The sequence below is a fragment of the Arachis hypogaea genome, chromosome 20, assembly GCF_003086295.3.
Source record: "Arachis hypogaea cultivar Tifrunner chromosome 20, arahy.Tifrunner.gnm2.J5K5, whole genome shotgun sequence".
NCBI lineage: Eukaryota > Viridiplantae > Streptophyta > Magnoliopsida > Fabales > Fabaceae > Arachis > Arachis hypogaea.
The window spans coordinates 3,692,426-3,708,350 of NC_092055.1; the positions used below are offsets into that span (position 1 = coordinate 3,692,426).

Here is a 15,925-nt window from a genome sequence, read left to right on the forward strand (position 1 = left end):
TTTAAATCGAAATCAAGTTGATTTCTCAATTCGGAAAGAGGATAACGACCTAGGCAGTCCCAAGCTCTGCCAATACTCGAATCCGACTCCTATTAAAGAGATCAGACTCGAGTAGGGACACTGTTCATATCCTAACCCAAATGATAAGCCAGACCCAAATTAAGCTAGAAGGCCCAATCTAGAATATTGGCCTCCACCGCCTATCCGACCTCCACAAAGAGATCGGGGTCAACGCCAGCGGACACTTAACACTTATCTAAGTGAATAACTGCCTCCGTAAATTTCTCTCCTACTTCTGGAAGAGAGATCCCAACAACCCTAAAATAAAGGCATAATTATCCACCATCAGAAGTGGAACTATGTCAACGGTGGTTATTGACTCATCTCCTATAAATACCCTGACGCACTCAGGTATATCTAAGTTCCAATACACTTAAACCTGCTTAACCCCTTGCTAACTTAGGCTTCGAAGTGTCTTGCAGGTACCACCTCCCATCCATTCAAACACACAACTCAGACGGTAGCTCCCTAACATAGGACAAGTCGGAGGCCTCCTTCCTCGTACACTTGGGCCTCACAAACAAGCCCATTCATCATCCGATTTCAGGTAATCCCCAAAACACAAACCTTTTTTATTTTTAAAAAATTAGCCAAATATCACTAATCTACTCTCCAGTTTTTTATTTAATTTGATTCCCTAAACCCAACGTCACTGCAACCAACACGTCAACTTGTTAATTTGCTCTGCCAAACCTTTTTTTGTTCTGAAAAACTTAAAATTATCTTGGTAAATTACACTTTATATATATATATTGAGGAGGTTTTTAGACAATTTTTTATTTTATTTTATTCTATTGTTGGCGATGCTCTTTTACTATGTTCAAATAATAGAAAGCCGAAAGGGCAAAATGGTAAAAGCCTCGAATAATATTCCTGCAGTATGAAATTGAAAATGTTATTATGGTTGTCTATGTATTATCTAAACTTTTTTATGATGAATTTGACCTTAGAGGATTTAATGTTCGTGGATAAAATACATTGATAGGCTCATAGGCATTGGTTAGGCACGTATATATAATTATATAGGCATAACGTTTCCTATATATATGTGAACAAGGTTATACTTCTAATAATTGATACTGTTCTATGTATGAAAAACATTGGGTCGGAGAAGTGGTAAATTGAATAAATATATGTCGTGATAAAGCCACTTACCCAAGTAGGATTGTGATTAAAGTTAAACAAATTAAAATATGATATGAGAGACCTTTTTAAAAGATTCCCTTATCTAAATAAATCGGATAATACAAATTAAAATCTCCCCCCTTAAGCCAAGGAATATGATGATATAAAATGAAAAATAGAAAAAAAAATTGAATTGAAAGATACATCTGATTTGAAGTGGATTATTATAAAATAAAAATGGTCACTTATCTTATTCTAAAACCGGTCGGTTTAGAAATTGAAGGCATATTCTTTCTTATTTTTTCTTAAGGCATATATAGAAACTTTGAAAGTGTCCCTAAAGAAAAAGTACGTGTTTTTAAAAAATAAAAGAAAAGAAAGCAAGTTGGTGGTTCTTTGTCAGGATTATAAAACAGAGAAATGAGTTGGAAACGAGATCAATTGTGAATTAATAATATAAAGATTCCATTAGTAAAGAAACGGCAGAAGAAAATATTAAATTAAAGTGTTGCGTACCAAAAGGTAAGTAGACCCACATCCTAAATATTTATTTGATGGAAAGGGAAGCAACAAATCCATCCAAACCCTGAAAAGTTGGCTTTGGTGCAAAAGTAATAGTGCAAAAACCAAATGCCATTAGGATTTTGGAGCATGCAAATTAAATTATAATAATAATAGAATAGTAATATTATTGAATTGTAATATTACCCACCCTCGTACTCTTCTCAACCTTTTCAAAAACTGAAAAAAGTCAATTGTATATCGCTTATTTGTAGGTATTCTTATTTCTTCCAGCTCACTTGAGTGAGGAGTGATCCATCAACAATATCTCTATTTCATTGCAACGTAGCAAGTCAAGTATCAACAAAAGCAATGTTATTGCACCACTTTTATGTAATGTGTTTTTAATTTTTTATATATTTTATTTTTATATTAAAAATAATTAATAAAAAGAAAAAATATAAAAAAAAGTACAAACATCATTTCTCATCAGTAAAATTATTCTAAAGTTTCATTTTTCTTCATTCTCATCCAACAACTTAAACTCTAACACCAATCATATTGAACATTAAGTAACATTTATTAAAATTCATTCTTTATTGTAAAAAGGGTGAAGTATATTTTTTGTTCCTGACGTTTGGTAAAAGTTTTAAAAATACCCTAAGTTTTATTTTATTTCAATTTTGTCCCAAAAATTTTCAATTTGCATCAAATATACTTTCGACGGCTAAATTTTTAAAAAATTTAAGACCAATTTAACAATAATGCATAAAAATTATGCTTGATTTATTTGTGTTGAGAGTTGTTCTTATGAAATTGTTGTTGAATTAGTCTTAAATTTTTTGAAAAATTAGCCGTTAGGAGTATATTTAATGCAAATCAAAAATTTTTGGGACAAAATTAAAATAAAATAAAACTTAAGAGTATTTTTAAAACTTTTATCAAACTTTAAGGACAAAAAATATATCTTACCCTTATAAAAATTATATGAACATCAAGTCAATATATGTATGTATATACATGAAAAGCAAAAGTATGAGGATCATCAACACTAAATAGGTCTAAACCTAAATCCCAAAGATAGATTATTAAAAAAGAGACAATTGTCCAAACTTAAAGAGATCACTAGCTATCAATATATATTAGGGTAAAGTACTAAATTGGTCCTTAGGTTTGGGCGTAATTCTGTTTTAGTCCTTAAGGTTTAAAGTGTTCTATTTGAATCCAAAAAAGTTTCATTTAGCATCAATTTAGTCCCACAGTAAGGTCAAAATTAAATAATTAACAAAATGTCCTACATAACAATAGTACAAGAACAAAATCGATAATTTGGAGAACAAGTACAAGCTCCAGAGGCATAAAATCAACCATTGATACATCAATACATTTATTTATTATTTTTTTATAATATAAATAAAATATTTTCTATAAAACTAAAGAAAATGATAAATAAATGTATTAATGCATCAATGGTTGATTTTGTGCCTCTGGAGCTTGTACTTGTTCTCCAGATTATCGATTTTGTTCTTGAATTGTTGTTATGTAGGACATTTTGTTAATTATTTAATTTTGACCTCACTGTGGGACTAAATTGATGCTAAATGAAACTTTTTTGGATTCAAATAGAACACTTTAAACCTTAAAGACCAAAACAGGATTACGCCCAAACCTAGGTCCAATTTAGTACTTTACCCATATATATTATCTCTAAACAAAATATATCTTCTCACACTTAGTGACTAAATTAAAATTTAATTGACTATAAAAATGTAAAATAATTACTTATATGATAGATTGAGTAGTCCTAACTCAGCCTAACCAATATTCTCCATCCTAAATATTTCTCTCTAGTTTTACTAGTATGATGATGCTGCTCGTTTTCTTACTTTACATTTTCTTCACTTTCTAAGCTGAATAGATAAGATAGTTCTCAGAAAGGAAAGGGTTTTGGGTTAATCAACAGCTTGGGCATCTCAAAAATCTCTAGACCAAGTTCTAACAATCATCTATAATTCTCACATGATGATGACTTATTGAACGAAAGGACCAATCAGTAGTCTTTCAAAATTTTATTTCTATATATGAGCATATTTTTAATTAATTCCTTTATTGTTTCCATCGAACACCAATTTTTTCACAGCTTCAACGATACATTTTTCCATTCGAACCTAAGCTATGCCCATTGTATTAAGCTATTGACATGATACATGCATGCTTTATAAATATAATATATAGACACACAGTTACACACACGCGACGACATGCCTTTAGTCTTGTTTTTTATTTTTGAAAAGTACTAATAGGAAATAGCTAGAAAAAGGCAACACTTTTTAGCTTATACGATATTTCATTTTTTGAGCCACTTTGCTTTGATTTTGAAAGTATATAGAATACAAGTAGAATTTCACAAGAACAAGCTTCTTTTTGCTGCTTCTTTTCCTTTATAATAAAACAAAAATATTAAATATGTATTATTGATAAAGTACATGCATTCCCTTTCTACCACTTTTGACACTTTGCAGTTTGCAAGCGACCCATCTGGATTGGGCCCGCTTTCTAGACATTTTGGCACTGCATGATCATCACGTAGACTGTCACCAGTAAATAAAAGGAAGAAAAAGAAAAAGAAAAAGAAAAATACTCATTAGTTGGGTTTAGTTTTTCACTTTTTCTACTATATATAGTTATATACTTATGGAAATTTTTAAGTATACCATTATATCGGTGTACCAGTAATTTTTAATTGTTGATCTTAATTATTAAAAATATATATAATATATATAATTAAGATCAACGGTTAAAAATTACTGATACACCACTATGACAGTATACTTAAAAATCTTCCTATACTTATATACTCTATATCTTCAAGTCTCAACCGCCCTTCCACTTTTCTCTTTTCTCAAATTTTTTTCCAAGTTTTTCTAAGACCTAAACTCACCCCTACTTAGATTGGATATTCAATTCATTAAAATTAAATATTAATAACATAATTTTACTACTTCTAAAACTCATTTTTCCCCACTATATGTTAAATAAATTAAATGCATGTTATTTGGAAAAAAAAAAAAAGAAAGAAAAAGTTTTGATAAAGCACAATATAGGGTATAGTTTTTGGCGTGTACCACATGGATTTTAAGTGAAGCTAAGGTTTATGATTGTACTAACCAATAAGCACTTTTCGCTTTATATCCCTTTCTTTCTATATAAAGCACTTGCCATGATATTTGCCCCTCAACCCCTAACAAAAAACTTCTCCATTAAGTATAACTTGCCTTTCTCTCTCTCTTTCGATCTTTTTCTCTCTATGAAATTAAATGGCCCAAGTGCAAGAAAATCATCAAGGGATCAAGCTCTTCGGAGCAACGATCACATTGGACGGTGGAGATTCAAAGGAGGGAAATAAGAAAGAAGAAGATCAAACGGTGGAGAAGAAGCCAGATAAGATCATAGCGTGTCCAAGGTGCAAGAGCATGGAAACCAAGTTCTGTTACTTCAACAATTACAACGTTAACCAACCAAGGCACTTCTGCAAGGGATGCCAGAGGTACTGGACCGCCGGCGGTGCTCTCCGAAACGTCCCCGTTGGTGCCGGTCGCCGTAAGGCCAACAAGCTGCCGTGCCGCGGCGCCGTTTCCGATGGTGCTTGCTTATACGATGAAACTTCCGATGATGTCCACAAGTTTGGGTTGGAGGAAGGGTTGATTTTGGATAAGTGGGATGATGTTGCCGTCCCTCACGGTGATTTCCGGCAGCTTTTTCCGGCCAAGCGCCGGAGGTCCGCCTCAGGTGCTTAATTATTGTTTTTGTTTATTGAAATCATATATATTTCTCTCCTTTAATTTTCTCATATTATATATATATATATATATATATATATATATATATATATATATATATATATATATATATTTTAACAAAGATAAGAGACTCGAACCTGCAACCTCTTAATTGAGTATGGAGAGACTATGCCATTTGAGCTATAACTAATTCGCTCATATTATATACTTATCATATCCTAAAAATTAATTATTTATATAAAATACATATTTAAAAAATATATATATATATATATAGCATTTTTTATAATTAAATTCTTTGCTTGATTAGTTGTCTTAATTACTGTGTTTAATCTTTTTATTAAGAATAGAAAATTAAAGAGAATTAAAAGAAAAAGCAGAAAACAATAATGATGGAGTAATTTTGATAGGAGAATAAAGGGAAGAGAACAAAAAATAAAACTTGTGTGCCTGCGGGATGTGGATGTGAATATGTGATGATGAACAGACAAACCTAAGAGATGTGAACTATACTGCCTGCCCAACCACCAATAATTGGATTATTTTTTTATAATGGATAATTATTAAATAAATATTACATGTTAGCATATATTTGTACATACAAAACACGTAATCCAAAATATCTTATTAACAGAATTGTTTGTTTGTGCAGCTCCGCATCAAGGTCAATGAACCCCCTCATTCTTCGTTATATTATGCATCTTCTACGAAAGCACAACTTGGAATAATTTAAAACATATATACACATATGAACAAGCTACTAGAGGCTTAGTTAGTTTGCTTATGTGAACGCCAAGAAAAATATATAATGCCATGGCAAAAATCAATCCATGTTCATCTTTTTCAAGCTGAGCCAAGCTATATATATAAGCCTTATTAATAGAAAGGTCAAGTTCACATAGAGAATTTGAAGGCGTGAATGGATAAATTCATGTAGGAGATTATTATTACTTGATCTATTAGTAGTTGTTAGAGTTGATGTATCTGTAGAACACATGAAATGGTCAATGGTGACCAAGAAAAAGTAAACATTAGAACACGGAAATTTGAGTGCAACTTGAAATTTAACTTAATTATTCCTTCCCTTTTTCTTTCTCTACTTTATTTAATAATAATAAAAGATTGTTGCATCTAGATATGTTCTCTGTCTGATACCTTCTTTTTCTTTGTGTCGCAATCGCCATATGGCGACAATTTTTTTATTTCTATTTTTATTTTAAATTGTCTTTTAAGATACACTCTATATTAGGGTAAAGTTTTGTTTACACATGGATCTAATAAATTATAGTCATGTCATTACTAATAAGTATCTCAAAAGTCATCAAAATAAACAACATATAGTTAATTGAAATTTCAAATGAATCGCTAAAAATACAAAATAATAGATTATTATCTCATACAGAGATTTTATGCCTCAAAAGTAAACCCTTACATACTATTGATCAATTTTGTGATCTAACTTCAATGACGAAGATTAAGAGTGAAAATCTTCTATACTACTTAACAAGAAAATGAATACAAAGGAATACAAAGGATCGCTTGAGCAGATTAGGTATTATTGAACAAAGTGATAACATCTGTGTTATGTGTAGTAAAAAAATTAAAATTATACAACATTTATTTGTTACGTGTGAATTTGCTTGGCAGGTGTGGTGCGCATGGATAAGTCATGTGAGTCTTGCTTGGAGCTGCCCAGGTTTCATAAAAGAAAATTTTGAGAGATGAAAGACGATAAATTTAAAAAGAGATGTGTAGAAAACATGGCTAGTGAGTTTCTTCTCAGTTATATGGAACATCTAGTTATATAGGAATGAGGTGATTTTTTAGAATAAGACAGCGGCAGTGGTAGATTGTGTTGCTAAGACGTTTTATTATTTTAGAAAGTGGTGCAAAAAGTAACCCATGTTATTGATGGCTATGACAAAAATAACATAGGAGTTACAAAATTGTATTTTTGGTTCTTGTATGCTCCACTAAATGTCTTGAGCTCCCTTTTTCTTTCAAAAAAAAGAAAATGTTAAAGTTTTTACATGAAAAAAATATATAATATATACTTAAATATTTCGGGTTTAGTAAATCAGTGGCTAGATTAATGATGGCTTTATGTTGAACCATGAATACAGTCAAGCTTTTGTTAAAGTTAAACTTTGGCAATGTTAAGAGTAGGGTAAATATCAAAAGGGAAAGTATGAGGAGCCAATGGAATATTTATACAATGTGCTACCGGTCTTCTCTTAAGCGAAGTGTAAAGTGAGGTTGTTATCAAATAATTAAGAATATTTTTAAATGAGTAAATGGTTAAATTAGTCCTTTAAAGATGACTTATTCTTTAAATTAGTCTTCGAAAGATTTTTTTAATTAAATTCGTCTTTTAAAGATTTTAAAATAGTCATTTTAGTCTTTTCGTCACTTTGTTTGTTGATAGTGTCAAAATTTGTTAATGTAACACTTTAAGTGACACCCCAACATACATCTAGAAGTCATAATTGACTATTAACAGAATTAGAATTAGTCTATGAAATTATATCAAATCAAAATCTAATTGAGGAGAGAACTTGAGATATTAGAATCCTTTAATTTGGGGTTGATTTGATCTAATTTCATAAATTAATCATGTTAATAATCAAATAAAACTCACATGTGTATGTTGGAATGTCACTTAACATATTCTATTAGCAAATTTTGATACCATCAACAAACAACATTACAAAAGAACTAACATGACTAATTTAAAATCTTTAAAAGATAAATTTGATTAAAAAAATCTTTTAGAGAGCAATTTAAAAAATGGATAATCTTTTAGGAACTAATTTGTTCAAATATATTATTGCAATTAACAAATATTCCAAATTTAAGCCTTATATACACACTTCATACATATATAGCTGTGATGGAAATTTTTTATTTTAAATTTTCAACTACGGTTTATTCTCCAATTACACTTATACACTACGGTTTATTCTCCAATTACACTTATACACTTGTATGTCGCACATAAAATATAAGCGATTCCCTGTATTAATTAAGAGCGGAAGATCATTAGTAATCTCATTAAATAGTTTGAAATTGAACATATATTATTATGTAAGACATACTCAAATTATTATTGCGAGTCCACCAAAAGTGATATTGATGATTGCAAACATATATATGTATTTTCTTTTAAGTTTTGTCATCACTTCGAATATGACGGAGGGCATTAGAATATTCTAATTATCAAAGCTTCAAACTAACAAGATAAATTAAATGAAAACATTAAACATGGCTCGGCTTTAATTAAGCTGAGAACAGCAGACACTGAACATTATAAATAAAAGATTTATTAATTCAGAGACTTGAAGTATAAGAAGAAAAAGAAAAAACTTACATACCCCGGTGACACAAAACCTTATATTATATCGTTACAGTTGGTGTGATTCTAATAAAAGGAAAGAATGAAAGAAAAAAGCCCCTCGTCATTTATTAAAGTCAAGAAGTGCGAGAAGGGGGGTATCAAATTAAAGTGTGATGCTTAATCATTCTTGGGGGTACCATCTTCACGAATTCCAAGCTCCTTGAGGATCTTAGCACAATCAGGAAGACGTTCCTTCTTGAGAAAACCGAGAGGGTTGGCCTGGCGGTAAGGGGAAACGATTCCATTGTTGTTGGTGATGCTGATCCTTGCAGATTGGTCAAGGTGCAACTCTGAGTCAACTTCTGAGCAATCGCTCCTTGGGCTCTTCACCAGCTTCACGGCGCATAACTCATCTTCGTGGTCACCGTCCACCTCCAGTTTATAGATTCCGCTAGAGTCAGTCACTGCCTCTTTGCTGAAAGTAACGCTGCCTCCCTCTTGTTCCTTGCATTCAACTCTCACCGTTGCGCCTTCATTATAATAAAATATAATCACAATCACAAAAAATTTGTTAAAACCGAAGAAAATCTCATGTCCTAAATTGTTCAAGCTGTGACATTGATAGTTTGATAAATCAAGATGAACTAAGAGAGGAAAAAATAAGTTTTTTTTATTGTTAAAAAGAATAAAAAATTCTTTTATACTATCTACTCTCACTAGAAAATAATTACAATAATAAATCTATTATTAACTAAAAAAATAATCTAAGTAACAAAAATTACATAAAAATAATGGAATATATATAAAAGTGGAATGGAAGAAATGAAACATGTACCTTCAAGGAACTCGGAGAGCTTGGTGATGAACTGGAGGCGGCATGTGTCACAGTATACTTTGCCCTCAATATAGAAGCGTTCATTAGAATAAGCAGAACCGAAAAGTGATAAGAAGCAAAAGAAGGAGATAAGGATCACGCTGTGCTTCTCCATTGTGAATTGCAACTTTTGTTTTGTTTTGCTTTTGTGTTGGGTGAAGAGAATGATTTGATTATTCAGAGGTGACACATTTTGTGGAAGCATGAGTCTTGCGTTTTATAGCGTAACTATGTATGCTAAATTTAGCTTCTTATTTCTGTCTTCTTTTTATTCATGGCTAAAAATGTTGTTTGACCCGCTCTTCACTCTTTTCTTCTCTTAGTTAACGTTTTTTTACTATATATAACACTGGTGTCTTCGCTCCTGTAACTAAACTTTTTCACTGCTCTTTGAATTTCAAATAGCTTTTTTGGAATTATTATTTTTAAAAGTTTTACAGATTATAAACATATTTGATTTATGATACGTATTCTTATGATTATTGAGGAGTATAATACTAACTTTCAATTTTATTTCCTTAACATTGGAGTATTAAATTGTGAATAAATTATTTCAAAGAATTAAATTTAAAATATATGAAACAAAATAAAAAGTACTATATTACCACGAAAAATTTCCACGGAAAAATTAAAATAAATTAAAACAAACTCTTAAATAATTTTTTTAAGTATTGATAGAGGAATTCATTAGATATTATTTCTACTTTGATAGTATGATTTCATTAAAGGAAAAAACAAATAGTATTACATGAATATATACCATATTAACCTGATGAGCCACTATTAATGTATTTTAGTATTTCCATGTTTTTTATTAGCATCCTTTTTTGCAATTTTTTAATTATATAATATCACACTATAAAAAATTTGATTATTTTAATAAAAGAATATATATATATAAGAAATATATAAACATACTAAAATAAATTAAAAATATTATTCGTACGTTACTAAAATTAATCACTAAAATTAATTATTAATATATTTATCGTACATTACTAAAATTAATTATTAATATATTTATGTATAAATAATATGTGATTTAATTTATTTTTAATATATATTTATATTATAATATATATTTTATATTGATAATTAATTTTGATAACTAAATTTAATTAATATATATTTAATAATAAAAAACAAATATAGGTGATAAATGATTTGGTAACATTTATTTGTTCACTGCAATAGTAATTCATATATTTTTTTTTTAAACAAAGAAAGCTCAACACAATAAAGTGGAGCAACAGATAAACAGGCACACTAAAAAAAACCAAAAATAAAATCCAAATATAAAAGTGATCAATCTCCTGTCATTGCCGATATAGCCATCAACAATCAAAAAGATCAATACCAATCCACTTCTTGTAACTCAAAAATATTTTTCTTTATATAACCGCAACACCTGCTTTTTCATTGGAGAAAATTCTGTCATTGCATTTTATCCAGATGTTTCAAATCACTGCAAAGAATTCAGTCAGCCACCCCTTCTACTCCTCTTTTCTATTAAGCATGCTAGTCCAATGCTCAAATAGATCTCTAATGGTTTTTGGGACAGCCCAAACTCTATAAAAGCACCTCAACCACGCGCACCACATCTGCCAAGTAAACTCACAACAAAGAAACAGATGATGAACAGATTCCATCTCTTTTTTACATAGGACACATATATTGTCGCTCTTATGAATGACGCCTAATCTACTCAACCTCTCTTTAGTATTCACCTGACCAACTAGAATAAATAATCCAAAAAGCTCAATTCTCAGCGGTACCAACCCTTTCCAAATTGCACTTGTGAAACTGTAGCTCGTAATTTCTTCTGATAGAGTTTCTGATTGCAACACCTGCACCAAAGAATTAGTAGAAAAAATATATTTATTATCAAATTTCCAAACAAAATTATCTTCTCTACCAATTGATAGTTTCACTGGCCTTAACCTCTCATGAAGTTGATGAACAAGTTCTAACTCCCATTGAAACAATTCTCTCATCTACTGAAAATTCCAAATCCACTCTAACCCATTTCAAAACCTACAACCCCTTATCACAAATTCTTATTGGTTTGAAGCAGAGAAAAATCTTGGAAAACTCGCTTTCAGAGGACTACCTTGAACCCAATTATCTTTCCAAAAATAGTTTTTCTTTCATCCCCTACTTCCATCACCAACCCATGAATAATTTTATCTTTCACCCGTTGCTCTTTTATATTCAATTGACAGATGTCTTTTCACGGGCCACCCTTGACTGATATATGTTGATTTGATAACATTACATTAGGCTTCAAATTGTTACGAGAACAAACAATCTTCTTCCACAATGGACATTCCTCCTTTAAAAATTGCCACTACCACTTAAATAAAAGCGCTGTATTCCTAAACACTGCATATCTAACTCCCAAATCCCCCGCCTTTTTAGGTGCCTGAACCACTTCCCACTTCACTAGAGGAATACCATAGTTTTCATCCTCCTTACACCACATAAACCTCCTCTGTAATACAATCAATTTGTCAATGACCGCCTTTGACATCTTGTAAAGGCTAAGGTAATAGATGGGTAGGCTATTCAACACCGATTTGATGAGAACTAGCTTATCAGTTTTGTTTAGAATCTTCGCTTTCCACAAGCTGAGCTTCTCTTCCACCTTATATATGATCGGTTTCCAAATTTTCACCAATCGCGGATTCGCTTCTAAAGAGATCCCAAGATACTTAATAGGTAAGACAACTTGCTTGCACTCCAGAAGGCGACACACATGCTCCACCCACTCTTGCTTACAATTGACCGAGATCAAATTTGACTTATCAAAATTAATGTTCAGACCCGACATCAGCTCAAAACAGTGCAACAGTCTCTTGTAATTCATAATTGTCTCTGTCTCCGGAGGGCAAACAAAATAGTATCATCTACGAATTGAAGATGTTACAGTTCAATATGATCTCTCCCAAATCAATAACGGAGCAGTGCTCACATTGCTTACGGCTTCCCCCAACATCCGATGGAGAGAGAAGAGGAGAAAATAGATCTCTTTGTCTTAGGCCTCTCTCCATTTTGAACGACTTGGATGGTAACCCATTAACCAGGATAGACATAGTAATTGTACTAACACACTCCATCTAATTTTTTCATCTTTGTCTAAATTCCATCTTCTGAAACACAATAATATCCACAAAACTTTACCTGGCTCTATTATATACTTTTTTTCTGAAACTCATATAATTTCTAGCTAGACATTATAATGGGCTTGCTGATTATGCAGCCAAATGATATAAAATTTGGAAACAGAAATACTGCTGTCTTAATAACTCAAAGTTAATTCAATTGTCTTATTATATCTGCTGATTATTATTGTTTGTAGACGGAGTAACATAGTTTCAAACTTTTCTAGGATGATTTAATCGATAGATGCATAATATTTGCGTTCAGAAAAAGAAAAAAATAGCCATATAAAAAGTTCTAATGGTAAAAAAAAATTAAACATACTTGCTGTGTTTTTAAAATGCTAATACAAACACTCCCTTAATCGATAGATGCATCATATTGAATGTGTCATGTGATTTGTTTCCGGCATTGAAGCATAAGAGAATCAAGTGTCTCATAACTTGACCCACCTTTGGCCAACGATTTTAACGCACTCTCTTTGACCTCTTTGACTCTCTCTTTCACCGTCTTCCCTTCTTCACCCTCCATTACACCCCTCACCACTCTCCCTATCTCCTCCCTCCCAAACACCTTCACCTTCATAGCCACCCCAATCTCCTCAGCTATCATCGTGGCATTCATCATCTGGTCAGCGTGAAGTGGCCATGCAATCAATGGCACCCCGTTGCACACACTCTCCATCACCGAGTTCCACCCGCAGTGCGACAAGAACGCCCCCGTTGACACGTGCCCTAACACCCTCACCTGCGGGACCCATGAATCCACCACCATCCCCGTCCCACGTGTCCTCTCAGCAAACCCTTCGGGAAGATCCTTCTCTTCTTCAGCACGCGCCACCCATAGAAACCGCTGCTGACTCAGCTCCAGTCCCCACGCTAGCTCACTGATCTGCTCTGCACACAACCTCCCTAAGCTTCCAAACGCCACAAGCACTACAGAACCCGAAGGCTGCTTATCAAGCCAATTCATAATACATTCTTCTCTGCTTCCGCAAACCGGTTCGGTTTCTTTCACCAGTGGTCCGATCGGGAAAATCGGTGGCGTATCTATCTCTTTGTAGAAACTATTTTCTCCGATGGCTCGAAGTGGTTCCGGTTCGAGCTCCTCGAAAGTGTTGAGCAAGATTCCAGAAGCCTTGGGCATCCTGTTGATGTGATAACGGTACCATTCATCATCGAGATTGTACTTGAGGGGGAGATCAGCGGTTCTGATGATGAGAGGTTTGCAACCGCCGGGGAGTTGGAGAAACTCGCCGGAGGGTTTATCAGCGCTGTCGCGAAAGAACAAGGAGAAGGATAAGAAGAGTGCGGAAGTGGTGAAGAGTATGTAAGAAGGGATGGCGAGTTGGGCGCAGGTTTCAAGGGCTTGGGTGCAGAACATATCGGTGATGAAGGCTTGTGGAGTTTGTTGGAGGTGTTGGAGTAGTGTGGGTTTGAGGGAGCGGAGTAGGGTTTCGCGCACGCTGATGCAGTGGCGGGAGAATAACGGGGTGTCGCAGGTGGTGAGGGCGGAGATGTCGACCAGGGGGAGGGGGAGGACGGTGACGGAAGAAGGGAGATTCATGAGGTGATGTGGACGGTGGTCGTCTTCGGCGGTGAAGTGGAGGAAGGTCACGTGACAGTGGTGCATGAGGACGAGGCGGTTGGCAAGTTGCAGCATGGGTGTCACGTGACCCATTGCCGGACATGGGAGAAGGACTATGTGTGGTTTCATCATCACCATCTGCCTTACTGTTCCATGGCTGCCCATGCATAGTATCATACTATATATACATTATAACATTAATGACTAGTTGACTAGATTATGTTAGTGTATGGTAGTTAATTATCATGCAATGATGGATGGCCTTTTATATGTAAATTTACACCACACAAAATCTGAGATATAAAGAAATATATTTTTTATTGATTTTATATTTAAAACTGAGAAAGCCTGGAAGGCGAACAGATTTTGTGGTTTTTAACCATCAATTAATCATTAAAAATAAAACCATCAATTAATCATTAATAATATTTTTAATGGTGTGAGATTGTATTTAATAGTGTAGAATTATTTAATTTTTTTATGGTTAAGTGCTAGTTAGAATTTAACAAAAATGATGGCTTTTAGCATTAATTTAACAAAAATGATGGCTCTTAGCATTACTTGATGTGAGAAATATAGTATGAGGAGTGTTAGGGGTCAATAATTTTTGTGTTTTGTAATTATTAATTGGCCATTAATAATATTTTTAATGATGTGAAATTACATCTAATAGTAAAAAATCACTCACTTTTTTTTTATGATTAAATATACCACAAAACACAAAAATTATTGACTCCCTAAACTTTCTCATATACTCATATAGTATTACACCATGTCACCATTACATGAATTCAACTATTAAGGTGAAGTTTTAATGACACTCATATTTCAGTTCAGCGTGGTCAAATGTCAAACACAAGTCCCCACCAATATCCTATAAATCGAATTATGTATTTTATATAAAAGAGTTAAATTCACAATAGATTAGTCTTTGTTCTATCGAATTGAATAATATAGCAAAAAAAAATTACATATAATATTTCTCTTAGTAATAATAAATTAAATTTACAAAATTTATTCACTTGCGTCAAATTTATTATCTATTATATAATATTAAAATTAAATTTCTATAATTAATAGCATAGTTAGCGTCATATATTTTTGAATGTAGAGTAAAGTATTGTTTTTGTCTCCAATGTTTAGGGTAAGTCCTAAAGTTGTCCCTAACGTTTCAATCGTCCTATTTAAGTCCCTAACGTTTCAAAAATGACTCAATATTGTCCTACCGTTAGCGATCTGTTAACAGAATTGACAGTGGGACAAAATTGAGACGATTTTAAAACGTTAGGAACGTAAATAGGATGAAAACGTTGGGGACAAAAATGATACATTGAAATGAATTTAAATTTTATCCTTCAATAATATCATTTTTTACTATACATAGTATTCAATTATTTTTTTAATCACATCTAAGTAAATTATATTTAATCATATTACTTTTATTTTAAATAAATTAATTTTTTTTTATAATTTTACTCTTAAAGA

General features: G+C 32.3%; 3 protein-coding genes across 3 annotated transcripts; 1 reads left to right on the plus strand and 2 right to left on the minus strand.

Moving 5' to 3' along the window:
* The first annotated feature begins 4,906 nt into the window (after positions 1-4,906).
* On the plus strand, positions 4,907-6,620 carry LOC112784961 (cyclic dof factor 4). Its single transcript, XM_025828349.3, has 2 exons — positions 4,907-5,475; positions 6,139-6,620. The coding sequence occupies exons 1-2, from the start codon at positions 5,004-5,006 to the stop codon at positions 6,156-6,158; spliced, it is 492 nt and encodes a 163-aa protein (XP_025684134.1). The 5' UTR covers positions 4,907-5,003; the 3' UTR covers positions 6,159-6,620.
* Positions 6,621-8,790: 2,170 nt separating this feature from the next.
* LOC112786647 (olee1-like protein) lies at positions 8,791-9,896 on the minus strand. Its single transcript, XM_025830014.3, has 2 exons — positions 9,656-9,896; positions 8,791-9,350 (listed from the first exon to the last, which is right to left on the minus strand). The coding sequence occupies exons 1-2, from the start codon at positions 9,807-9,809 to the stop codon at positions 8,998-9,000; spliced, it is 507 nt and encodes a 168-aa protein (XP_025685799.2). The 5' UTR covers positions 9,810-9,896; the 3' UTR covers positions 8,791-8,997.
* Positions 9,897-13,037: 3,141 nt separating this feature from the next.
* Positions 13,038-14,605, minus strand: LOC112784863 (anthocyanidin 3-O-glucosyltransferase 5-like). The gene has a single exon (XM_025828197.3). The coding sequence runs from the start codon at positions 14,603-14,605 to the stop codon at positions 13,244-13,246; it is 1,362 nt and encodes a 453-aa protein (XP_025683982.3). The 3' UTR covers positions 13,038-13,243.
* Positions 14,606-15,925: the final 1,320 nt, after the last annotated feature.